This window comes from Diospyros lotus, chromosome 7 (genome assembly GCF_014633365.1).
Source record: "Diospyros lotus cultivar Yz01 chromosome 7, ASM1463336v1, whole genome shotgun sequence".
Classification (NCBI taxonomy): domain Eukaryota; kingdom Viridiplantae; phylum Streptophyta; class Magnoliopsida; order Ericales; family Ebenaceae; genus Diospyros; species Diospyros lotus.
In genome coordinates, this window is record NC_068344.1 from 27673303 (window position 1) to 27685814 (window position 12512).

At 35.0% G+C, this 12512-nt stretch overlaps 1 protein-coding gene across 1 annotated transcript; it reads right to left on the bottom strand.

Annotated features, from left to right (window-relative positions):
* Window positions 1–6925: 6925 nt before the first annotated feature.
* On the bottom strand, window positions 6926–9815 carry LOC127807005 (pentatricopeptide repeat-containing protein At2g18940, chloroplastic). The gene has a single exon (XM_052344665.1). The coding sequence runs from the start codon at window positions 9694–9696 to the stop codon at window positions 7216–7218; it is 2481 nt and encodes an 826-aa protein (XP_052200625.1). The 5' UTR covers window positions 9697–9815; the 3' UTR covers window positions 6926–7215.
* Window positions 9816–12512: the final 2697 nt, after the last annotated feature.

A 12512-nucleotide genomic window follows, 5' to 3' on the forward strand; every position in this document is an offset into this window, starting at 1 on the left:
TTGCTACAGTTACTTCCTGCTTATAAATTGAAATCTTACGCAAAGCCTCTATAATTCTATATATATGTATATTACTTCCAAAATCAGACCACCATCTACACCTATTGAGAAAAGTAATTTAAGAGGACTTATACCGCATTGAAGGGAACGAATTCACAATCAATCAACAATAATTTTTCAAAAGAAATGCAATCGAATTCAAACAACTTATTCTCTGCAACTCATATACATATATATATATCCAAGAACTCCCTACATACAAATATATATATATATATATCCATCAATCTTATAAGCTACACCATTCCAAAGGGAAAATTATGATGAACAAATCATAATAAAGAAGGATCGAATTCTCAGTTTATCAACAATAGGGTCAAACGTTGCTGTGATAAAAGTTATACAAATATTTATATCTATATGTACATGTAGGTAGAGGAACTTGAACAGAGAGCCAATGGGAAGGTTATTGGCGTGAAGAACTTCAAGAAAATCATTGATTAAGAGGTTTAAATCCACATAATGAGAACAAAAGAGAAGAAAAAGAGAGAACTTGCCTACCAAAGCAAAACCAAACTCTCTGTTTGCAAAATCAATTTGTAGAGCTTCTGCTTTTCCTCTCCTTCTTTCTCTCTTCTCGAAAACTCTCTCTGCCTCCTTCAATCTTTCCAGGGGCATGAAGCCACATTGCAAGCCATGTAATTTATATATAGAGGTCTTGAAACCCTGTACGTCAAAGTCCTAACTCAAAATTAACTCTTAGTTTTTATTAAATTAAATCACTTAATTCTTTTGCTCTCCTCCTTCCATATATGCCCTTAATCAATTAATTCAATTCCTCCCAAAAATCTTTATTCTAATAAAAATCCCAAAAATTCAAATAATGATATTTCATCTTCTTAAAAATTTAAATTACTCAAAAATTATTTTCCATGGCCGAAAATCCTCTTGATTCCCAAAAATTTAAATTCTCAAATTTCCAAATCCTCAAACATATTTAATTTACTCAAAATTTCTTAGCCCTCTCACGGGTGACACTATGAATTAGTATGGATGGAGAAGCATTTTAAAAAAAATAGAAGTGAGAGATAAGCGCCAAACAAACTAATCGGCCGGGAAGTATAATCATCTTTGAAGAAAGCCTCTTGATTTTTGCAAATTGTTAGAATGCACCTCTGTTACCTATGACCTAACAATAAACACAATGTTTGTAACTGAAACTAAATGGCAACATTTATATGTAGTATGTATGCTATCTTACATGTATATTACTTTCTCATTTAAAAAATTATTTTACTTTTCATTTTTTGACATATATTTTACCTTGTCTCGTAGAAAAGCTAAAATTTAAAAGCTTTTGAAATACTTAGTTGCAAGAATTTTGAGTTATACTTCGTTAAGTTTTTGGGAAGTCAACAACTACAAGACATTTTCATCATGCTTCCACTCTACTCAATCACTTCCAAACTTAGACAAGAAGTGAGATACTGAAGAGGAATTTCTTCCCAAAGGTGTCTAGGCACACGAGGATGATAGATTAGGTTTTGAGAGTTTCTTAGTACCCCATATGATTTATAGAGGGTTAAGAAACAATCAAAGTTAGACAAGGTGGGCTCGTGCTTAGAATTGTGGGCATTTGTACTAAACGTTAGAGCTGAAAAAAAGAATGCAAATACTGAGAAGTATAAAGCTCAAAGCAATGAAGCAAGGAGTAGTCGTGTATCTAACCTGTCTTGTTTTATGGTGTGCATAGATGTTTTAGAGAGTATGGATGATGTATCTGATGCATTATACAACAAAGCTATTACGATATTTACATCATTAGAGTGTAGTAAATTTTTATGTTAATATCGATGGTTAAAAAAAAAAAAAAAACTTGGTTGAAGAGCTTGGAGTGAGCCGTATTTGTTTTGAACACTTATATTTGTATAGATTGTTTGTTTATTGCATTGAGTCATTTGTACAAACTATTTTTTTATGTGATGTGGATTTTTTTTAGTATCTTATTCATTTCTCGTTAATTTGGGATTACCACTCTTGTGCGGTCCCCCGTCGCTCGTGCTCTTGATTTCAGCATAAGAAATAAATCATAGGTGGAGACTTTGTCTCATTGCGCAAGGCAAAGAATTGAACTCATGATTTATTAGTGAGAAGTCCAACTTATCATGTTCCAACCACTTGTACCCTGAGCGCACGTTAACTTGTTAATTATGCAAGTGGTGATGGCACACAATTTAATTACTATTTCAACTTTTTTCTCATTAAGCAATAAAAATTCTAGTTCTAGCAATGATGAGAATAGATTCAATGATGGTAAAATTCTTCATGGAGAGTGAAAGATTATTTGTTGAACGAATTCTTTGTAGAACTTTTGTGCTTAGGGGCAAGGAATACATACTCGGAGTCTTATTAGGAAATCTTATGAAATATTATGAGGAATTTCGCATGAAACCCCATATATTTAAAAACTTATATATAAGATATATTAAAAATGAGAAATTTGTTGCAAAATGGTAGACACGTAAATGTGGAGAAAGGGGTAACTATGGGATTAACAATTCTATATCATGGGACTACACAAAGAGTTATAGCTTAAATGTTTCAACATTCTTTTGGTATAGTGCATAAATGCAGTAAAAATGTGACAAGAGCATTTGCATATTTATCAACTGATTTGATTAAAAGAATTAAAAGAGGTGTTGTTCAACTAGAAATTCAAAGTGATTTATGTACTTTGAGGTATGAAGTTTATATTCTAAATTATATTATATGGACTATTATATTTTTATTTATGTTATTATCTAATAAAAAATTACATGTTCCAGATATGTCTAAGTGCTATAGATGGTATTTATGTGGCAGCATGGGCTCATCACCGAAATAGAAAACTTTTCATGGTAGAAAATTAGCATTGGTGACATAAAATGTTATCATCATTTTGTAATACCTCGAGAGTCTAGAGAAAAATAGTATATATCGAGAATAGATAAGTAAGCAAACAACACCAGCTAGATACATTTTGGGTTAAATGTTGGCAAAGAACTCCAAAGTTAAGCATGCTTGATCTGGGGTAATCCAAGGATGGGTGACTCCCTGGGAAGTTCACGTAAGCCCATCAGGGTAAGTTGTTTCGAACCTTCCTATTGCCCGATGCTGGATGTTACAGGTGTTATAAGAGCCAACCCTTGGTGAAGGCGGTCCGATGAGGGCGAAGAGTGACACCAGGGCTCGAGGGCCTATACAAGGAGCGGCTTTTGGTCGGCTTCTAGGATGGCAGCCCCCAAAGGGAGAAGATCTGGGACCAGTTGTAAGGTCGCATGACGAGGACGTCATGTACTCAAGGGGGGAGAATGTAATACCCCGAGAGTCCAAAGGAGAATAGTATATATCGAGAATAGGTAAGGAAGAAAACAACACTAGCTGGATACTTTTTGGACTGAATGTTGGCAAAGAACTATCAAGTTAAGTGTGCTTGACCTTGGGTAATCCAAGGATGGGTGACCTCACTGAAAAGTTTGCATAGGCCTATCAAGGTAAGTTGTCCCGGATCTTTCTATCACTCGATGCATGATGTTATACATTTGTTTTCATGATATGATGTTTACTTTTTGATGATACTGGACCGATCACCGAGGTCTGCCTCGAACCGAGTACCTGCAGGGGCGGGGCTGTAATCCCCCGGGAGAACTCCGACGCTCAAGTCAGTAGAAGAAATATGCCCAAAATGGAAAATGAACTAGGAGTCAGATGATCCGTACCTATAGAAGTCGATATCTATTTAAAGATGGGGTAAAGCACACATTGAAAAGATAAGATAAGTCTTGAACCGGACGTTGGAGAGAATCTCGGTTGACTGGGTCAACCTCGTTCAAAATCAAATATGAGATGAATGATGAAGATATAGGTGACACGTGGCACTTATTGGGGCAGGCACGTGGCGGCACCACATTGGAGATCTCCAAGGGTAGTATAGTATTTTTGCCCTTAGTAGTAAAATATTCCCTCATCACTTGCCCCCCCAACTCCTTGAGCTGCGAGGGAGAGGAGCTCAGGCAGGCCGTGCGGGCTCGCAAGCCCTCGTGCGGCCGAGGCGCGAGGGCTCGGCCAGCGCGGCCTCGGACCGCCCGCGCGGGTAAGCCGCGCTACCGCGTAGCCGAGGCGCGCGGCCTCGGCCTGCGCAGCCTGCTCCAAACGTGGCCGAGACCTCTAGTCTCGGCCACGCAAATGAGAAACCGTATTAAAAAAAAAAAAAAGGAAGATGAGAGATCTCTTACCTTTTTGCTTCACCCCAAGTATGTTTTCACTCCAATAGTGTTTGTGAGGAGGGGACCATCCCCACCCCCCTTTTTATAGAATTCTTGGAGGGCCATGGGGAGTGGGGATGGGATGTTTAGTTGGGAAGCGAGCCAACAAAACCAATAATAGAGCTCTTTAATCTTATTCATTTATCTTTTTTGTAAAATCTCTTTTTTCAGGAAAACTGAGAAGACTACTCCTTCAGCTGCCCGAGCTCCTCTCCCTCGCAGCTCAAGGAGTTGGGGGGCAAGTGATGAGAGAATATTTTACTAAGGGCAAAAATACTATACTACCCTTGGAGATCTCCAATGTGGTGCCGCCATGTGCCTGCCCCAATAAGTGCCACGTGTCACCTATATCTTCATCATTCATCTCATATTTGATTTTGAACGAGGTTGATCCAGTCAACCGAGATTCTCTCCAACGTCCGGTTCAAGACTTATCTTATCTCTTCAATGTGTGTTTTACCCCATCTTTAAATAGATATCGACTTCTATAGGTACGGATCATCTGACTCTTAGTTCATTTTCCATTTTGGGCATATTTCTTCTACTGACTTGAGCGTCGGAGTTCTCCCGGGGGATTACAGCCCCGCCCCTGCAGGTACTCGGTTCGAGGCAGACCTCGATGATCGGTCCAGTATCATCACTTTTGTACATGTTAGATAAGAAGGGATCGCTAATGATTCTCGTGTATTTTTAGATCAAGAGAAATGAATAATTTTTCATTTCCTAGCAATGGTAAGAGTTAATATCATAAAAATTTTAGCTACTGTTTTTGTCAAGTAATAGTATATATTATTTTATAGGTTATTATTAGATTGTTAATTCAAATTATTCAGATATTCTTGGATTTTTAGTTCCATATCGCAATGAGAGATACCATTTAAATGATTTTTTTGGCCAAGCAAGACTTTGTGGAAAAGATGAATTATTTAACAATCAATATTTATCTCTATGTAATGTTATGTTTTGGAAAGAGTCTTTAGTGTGTTGAAAATTCAATTTCACATTTTAAAATAAAAAATAAACTACCTGTTGAGTCAACAAAAATTGATTCCTATTGCATGTTGTCCATTTCATAATTTTATTGGAGAAGAAAATAGAGTTAATAATTTATTTATATTTTATGAAAAAAAAAAGGTTTGGAGATGCCTAATGAAACGGGGCATGAAGTAATACAAGAAAGTTTTTTTTTGATAGATATATCTCACCAACAACAAATGAGCATTGTAAGAAATGTCATTGTGAGCCTTCACGGGCGTAGCATAGTTGATTTTTAGGTAACATATTGCATCCAAAAATACAGATTTAAGTCATGACAGTCGTAGTGTGAGAGTTTTACTCTCCTGTGGTGGTGGCTCCTTGTAAGTATCATGTACTGTACTTCTTATCTGATGCATTGTCATGTATCGTGATTAACCCCTTCTATGTGCGTGAGACAGTGTGTGGGGGACCCTTAAGATAAGAAATTTTACCTTTTGCACTAAAAAAAGGTCATTACGGATTAATTATGAAATGACTACATTATTTTCAATATTAGTTTATTTTCAATTTGTGTTGTATTGAAAAAAATAATTTGTACTTGAGAGTTGATCCTTAGATGATTTTGTTAATGGTGAAAATTAGGTAACATTTGTTTTATAAATTTATTTCAATTTAATTTTGGTTTGTATTGACAATTTATTTTGTAAAAAACACCCAATTGGAGAAAGACTATTTCGAACCAATTAGAACCAAGGCTATTTCGAACACCCAATTCAAGAGAGACCGATTTAATTTATTTTTTTATCAAGGTCATTTCAAACCAATTATAGTTATTATTTACTTAATAAAATATTTTTACAAAAAATAAAAATTACAAATAAATCAATGTTAATTTATTTTCAATTTTTGTTCAAGTAAAAAAAATATTCTAATTTTGAACGTATTTTCTCAATTTTTGAAATCTAAAATTGATTTTATATTTGATGGAAATGAAAAGGTTTTCCATCTCCAATTTTCTTTTCTATTTTTGAAAAGTTATAATTAGGCGCTATCTCCTGAATGCTCTTAAGTCAGATAATGAACGATCACTGATTTAGACATGCAATAATACTCGATGTCTTAACCAATGTGAGATGTAACATTCTTTTTGCACAATCACATGACATACTACGTCTTATTTCCCTAATCAGTGGATGAACCCATCTAGTTTAAGTAGTATATCTCGACTTTGGTATCTTTGAGAGCATGGACAAGGGTAGATAAAAACATCACTTATACCCACCCACTCAGGCAACTATTTTGTCAGAGTCACGTCACAAAGGCGATTATTATTAGATATGTTTGCCTAAAGACCTTATATACTCATATGGTATTCTGTCTCCAATCAATTTGGAGCAATAATAAAAACAATCACAAAGCATGTTGTTTTTAGTCTCCTATAAAAGAAAACCTTGCGTTGACACCTTATTTACCTTCTTTTGAGATGACATGCCACAGACTCAGAAAATTCCAGCAGTTACTTTGAATGATAATAACCTGGAGTGATTCTTGAGATCATTGCATGCGCCTTTTCAGGCAGGAAAAACCTTGCAACATCTGCAAACCATCAACCACAAACTATCAAAGGCCAATGTGGACATAAAGATCAAAATCCTGCTCTCCTTTGTGTTCTCGCTTCTCACCACTTCAAACAAGAAGAGTTGGCATCGAAAACAGGCACAAAATATCACTCGGGGAGATCAGATTTCCTAATCCTTAAAAACAGCACAAAAGCAGGAGGCCAAAGTCCTGTTGGTGATTGATGAACAGCCATAACCAGAAGGTTTGCAGGAAGTAAATCTCAAGCTGGAGCTGGAAGCAGATTAGAATCATGCCATGGTCAATCCTAACCAAAGCTGCCGAGTAACTACTCGCATCAATCAAAAAGGGAAATTTATGACTCCATATTCGTCCTAACACACGATACCAGTCTTTGCAAAGAGAAATCATCAAAGGAGTCATCTATTTCCCTGATTCTTGTTACAAAATCCATGGCTTCTTTGTACTTTTTGGCTTTGCAATAACCATCCACAACGGTCTTGTAGGTTAGCTCGTTAGGCCTGCAGTTATGCTGAATCATGTAGCTGATCACTTCATGTACTTCAGTGAATGATCCCTGTCCTGCATACCCTGCCACAAACGTATTATAGGTGACAATACATGGCCTAATTCCCCGAGCTGTCATCTCTGAGAGAGTTCTTATAGCCTCCTGCATGAGGCCTTGCCTGCAAAACCCTTTAATGACGGTGTTGTAAGACACGAGGTCTGGTTTTCCACCACCTTTTTGTATTCCTTTGAGGATCTCTTCTGCTTTCCAACACTCTCCGGCTGTGGCATACATGTCAATCAAGCTGTTGTAAGTCACAATATCTGGCTGCAGTCCACTCTCATGGATCAGGTGCAGTATCTCTTGGGCACGGTCATACATCTTGTTCCTTGCGAAAATTGAAAGCATCGAATTAAATAAAACCAAATCAGGTCTGTATCCACCTTTTTGTAATTCTAGAAATGCCCTCTCCATGCCCATTAGTGATCTACATTTAAAATTTGCTAGAACTAGGGTTCTCAAAAGCATCCAACTAGGAAATATACGACCATCATAAATTTGTTTTGCTATCCCCTCTATTCCCCTCACATTTCCTCCCTTCGCATAACAATGGAGCATCAATGAGAATGAGGTCTCACTGAGCTTGAAGCCCTTGTTCCTCATGTCTATAGTGACAGATTCAGCTGCTTTCCAATCCCCTCGCCGAGCCAGTGCATTTAAAAGTGCATTGTAGGTTGTAACACATGGAGAAAACCCTGCTTTAATCATCTCGTCATACATTTTTGCAGCATCAATTCTTGCCCCGCACCTGCCATATGCACTTATCAAAGTATTAAATGTGTCTCTATCAGGATCAAAACCACAACTCTTCATCTCACGGAAAACCTGGTTCACATATTTGTGCATTCCTCTATTACCACACATGGCAAGCATGGTATTCCAAGTAATACGATTTGGAACACATCCATTTGATTTCATATCAGAGAGAATCCGCATCATTTCTTCTGATCGTGATTTCTTCCCTAGCATCCCAAGGATAGCGTTGTAAGTACACACATTTGGAACACAACCTGATTCCTTCATCTTGTTGAACAGACTCAATGCCTCGTCCTCCTTCCCAGCTTTGCCATAGGCATCTATTACAGTCGTATATGTAATAGCGTTTGGCTGTATACCCTTAAGGGTCATTGTGTCAATGAGAGCAGCTCCTTCTTCACGGAACCCTGCCCTGACATATGCCGCCACAAGCTCATTGTAAGTAACTGAATCAGGCGAGCAGTTATTTTCCTCCATTTCTTTCAAAACACTTAAAGCCTCTGAATAAATCCCAGCTTTCCCAAACACTTGGAGTAAAGAATTGTAGCAAACAGTTCCCGGTACATAACCCTGAGACTTCAAGTCAGCAAAAAACTTCTTGGCCTCCTCCAACATTCCCTCTCTCCCGCAAGCAGATATGACAGTGCTGCAAGTGAACTCATCAAACTCAAGACCTCTGCTTCTCATCTCGTCCAAGAGGTTCAAAATTTGGCTCCAAGAACGACCCATCTTCCCATAAACATCTAGCATGACATTGTAAGTTACCAAAGTTGGACAAAGACCAATCTCATTCATATGTTCGAACAGAGAAATCGCCCTCTCGTACTTCCCGGTACGAGAATACGCGTGAAGAAGAGTCGTATACGCTCGAACATCAAGAGAATAGTCCTTAACGGGAATTACATCGAACAGTTGGGCTGCAATCGAATGCTGTGACTCTCTCCCTAGAATCCTCACCATTAGTTCAATAGCTTGGTCGTCCAATCTACTGTTCTGTAAGTTCAAGACAACCCATTCAAACAAAAGCACAGCCTTTTCCCAATTCCCAGAAAGATCCAAACCCTTCAAAAGACTCACCAAATCAACTTCAACCAACTCAAACTTAACAGAATCAAAGAAAGCATTCAAACCCGAAACAGGCTGCTCGATAATAGACTTAAGCATGAACATACATCTTCTTGGCAGAAAATCAAACTGGCCATCAACAAATTGAGCAGCTTCTTCACGGCGACTCTCAAGAACAGGGACAGAACTCGAGTTGGGATTCTTGAGACGGTATTGGGGTTTGCCAAATTTTATGGGTTTGGGCATGGGGATAGAATTGGGAGACTGGGAAGAGAGATGGAGAAGATGTTGGAGGAGAGAATCCAGAGGTAAGGAAGGAGGAGAAGGGGGTGGAGGTGGGAGAGGCAGGGTTGAAGAGTTGAACTTCAAACGCACATTGGATTGTTGCTTCGGCTTGGCTGGGGTGTTGGGGAAGGCGGGCCGGTTTGGGAAGAGCGTGCCTTCCATTGCAGTTGCAGAGATAGGATGATGATTGAGAGGGAGAAGGAGAGGGAGAAAGAGTAATGTAGGACGGATGGATGGTTGGTCTTTGTTAGGATCAGTGTGGAGCGTTGGAGCAGCAGCTGTTTGGGACCCGATTCCAACCGATTAAAGCAAGTTTTTGGGTTAATTTGGATTTGGGTAAAATTGAAAATGTAAAAACCAAGTGTGAGGCAAAAAAAAATGGTGGGGGAGCCCTTTTTATGCATAAAAATAAAGTTAAATTATATAAAAATAAAATTCTCTTGCACTTAAAAGATTATGTATAACTTATTTTCTTGTATTTTTCACATCAAAAAATTCTTTTACACTTTCAAAATATTATAATCAGCCACCATCTAATTTTATTATATAGAATTTTATGTAATAATCTACATACAAAATACATAATTTTACATACTAAAATATAAAATTTTACATTGATCAACTAATAAATTGCATAAATTTCTGTATAATAATAATATATGGTGGTTGATTGCAATATTTTGAAAGTATAAAGAGTTTTTTTGATACAATTGAAAGTACAGAGAATAAGTTTTATATGATTTTAAGTAGAGGGGTTTCATATAATTTATATTAAAAATAATATTTTTCTTACTTTTTATTAAGGTTAAATAATTTTAATAGATTATTAAAATTTTATTAATGAAAATAAATTCATCTAATGAATATTATTTCATTTTATCATTTTAATTTTTAAAATAAATTTATTTAATGAATGTCATTTCATCGTAAATAAATTCATTTCATGAGTGTCTTTTATTTTTCTTATTAAAATAAAATTTTAATATTTAAATAATTCAAAAGAATTTGTAAATTTTATTAATGTTAATAAAGCCATTTACGAGTGTTACTTTATTTTTTCATTTTTTTTGCTATTCGAAATAATTAAATCAATATAATTTCTAATTATATTATTTTTATAAAAAATAATAAGATTGCTCGTGTTAGTTTTGCTAGTGATTATTTTTACAGCACTGAGATTTTAGATCTTAAGTTATATTCCGGTGTCAATGATTGTTTTGATTATTATATAATATCATATGATGTGCAAATGTAAGATTAAGGATATTAATAAATTGATTCGCAAATGTAAGATTAAGGATATTAATAAGCTTCACGACATAGTTCAGCGGTTGAGACCGTATATATGTTGATCTCAACAAATTTTTAATTATAACCGCTATATAGTCGGTCACAGATTCCGTGTTTGAATCTCATTATTTGATTTCGTGATTTACCTCTTCTGCAAAAATCTTGAAGCTGAGTTGCGGAAAGCCCTTAAGGTAAGAAATTTCAATTTTTGATCCCAAAAGATATTAATAAAATTGTTTCAGATGACTCTTTATAAGATATTTATACACATCTCAAATGATGTTAACATTTATTAACTAACAAAGTAAAAACCTGTGTTTTTAGTTAATTGAGATTCTTCTTTCCTTAAGTACAAAAATTCTCATGCAAAGACGCTTAACAATAATATAAGTCTTTTATTTATTATATTTTTTTAAATTCGTAAGTCTTCCCTTAAAAACATTTATGTTATTTTTTTTTTCAATAAATGTAGACCTTGAGTTTGTTTAATATAAGAGACTATAATGATCTTTTATATCTTTAAAGTTCGAATAACTTTAGAAATGAGTTCGATTTAAATATTTAAATCTCAAAATGCCAATTATAGTAAGGGTTTTATCTGTTCTTTGTGATTGCTTAATTTTTTGTGATCGTTTAAAATATTTATTAAAAATTTATTATATTTGTACTTTTTTATTGCAATGTTAAGTAGATGATTTTAAGTTTCATTCAAATGTTAAAAATACTTACAAATAATATTTTTTTTATAAATTATTTTTCATTTAAATCGACACAAAAGTTAAAGTGAAACATTTGAAGAGGTTAAAAAAAAATAAATTGAAGATCACTTTTTAACAAAACTTGTATCACTTTTAACTTGTTGACGATCATTTATAGAAAAAACAAATTTGTTGACGATCGACATTAAGGGTGAGCTTGAAAAAATTTAGACACATTAATTATCATTATGTTATACTTTTTTATAATCGTTCAAATTATTAAGCTATAGTTTGAGTAGTTTTAAGTGTATAGTAATTTAGAAATAAGGTTGACAAAATGACTTAAACTTAAAAAATTCATATTTTCTCATCTCGGTTGAGATAGAATTAAAGGTTATTTAACTAATATCAAAGTACAATCTCAAATTATTTTTTAATTGAACTAAGGGAAGGGATGATATTTATCATCTCCCGCCCCAATATGATTTGAAGTGCATTTTTTCATTTGTGCATCATAACAAGGGATATACCCCTAATGTTTAAATCGTTTTAAAAACTATTTACATATATATAACATGGTATTTGAAATTTTTTTAGCAAAAAAATACATTCGGTTTGAGAGTACCCCCTTCACGTCTTCTTGAAATGTGGTACGAGATGAAAACTCTTGTCATGTTAAGATATGAGACAAGACATGAAACAAAATATTAAGCTTAAGAATTAAGAAAATACCATACCACATATCTCGGTACTATTATTATTTAGATAGTTGAGAAAAATAAAAATATACAATATAAGAATAGATAAAACCAAATATAAAATTAAAGAACACTTTAAGTTTGTATCATTTTAATTGAAGAAAGAAAAAATTAAAAAAATAAAAAGAGATATTGTCAAATTGGGTTCCAAAGCAAATTCCCAAGAAAAATTGAACCAGTGGTGGTGCAGTCCGCTTACATTATCCGATTTAAAAGCATATGTACGAGATGC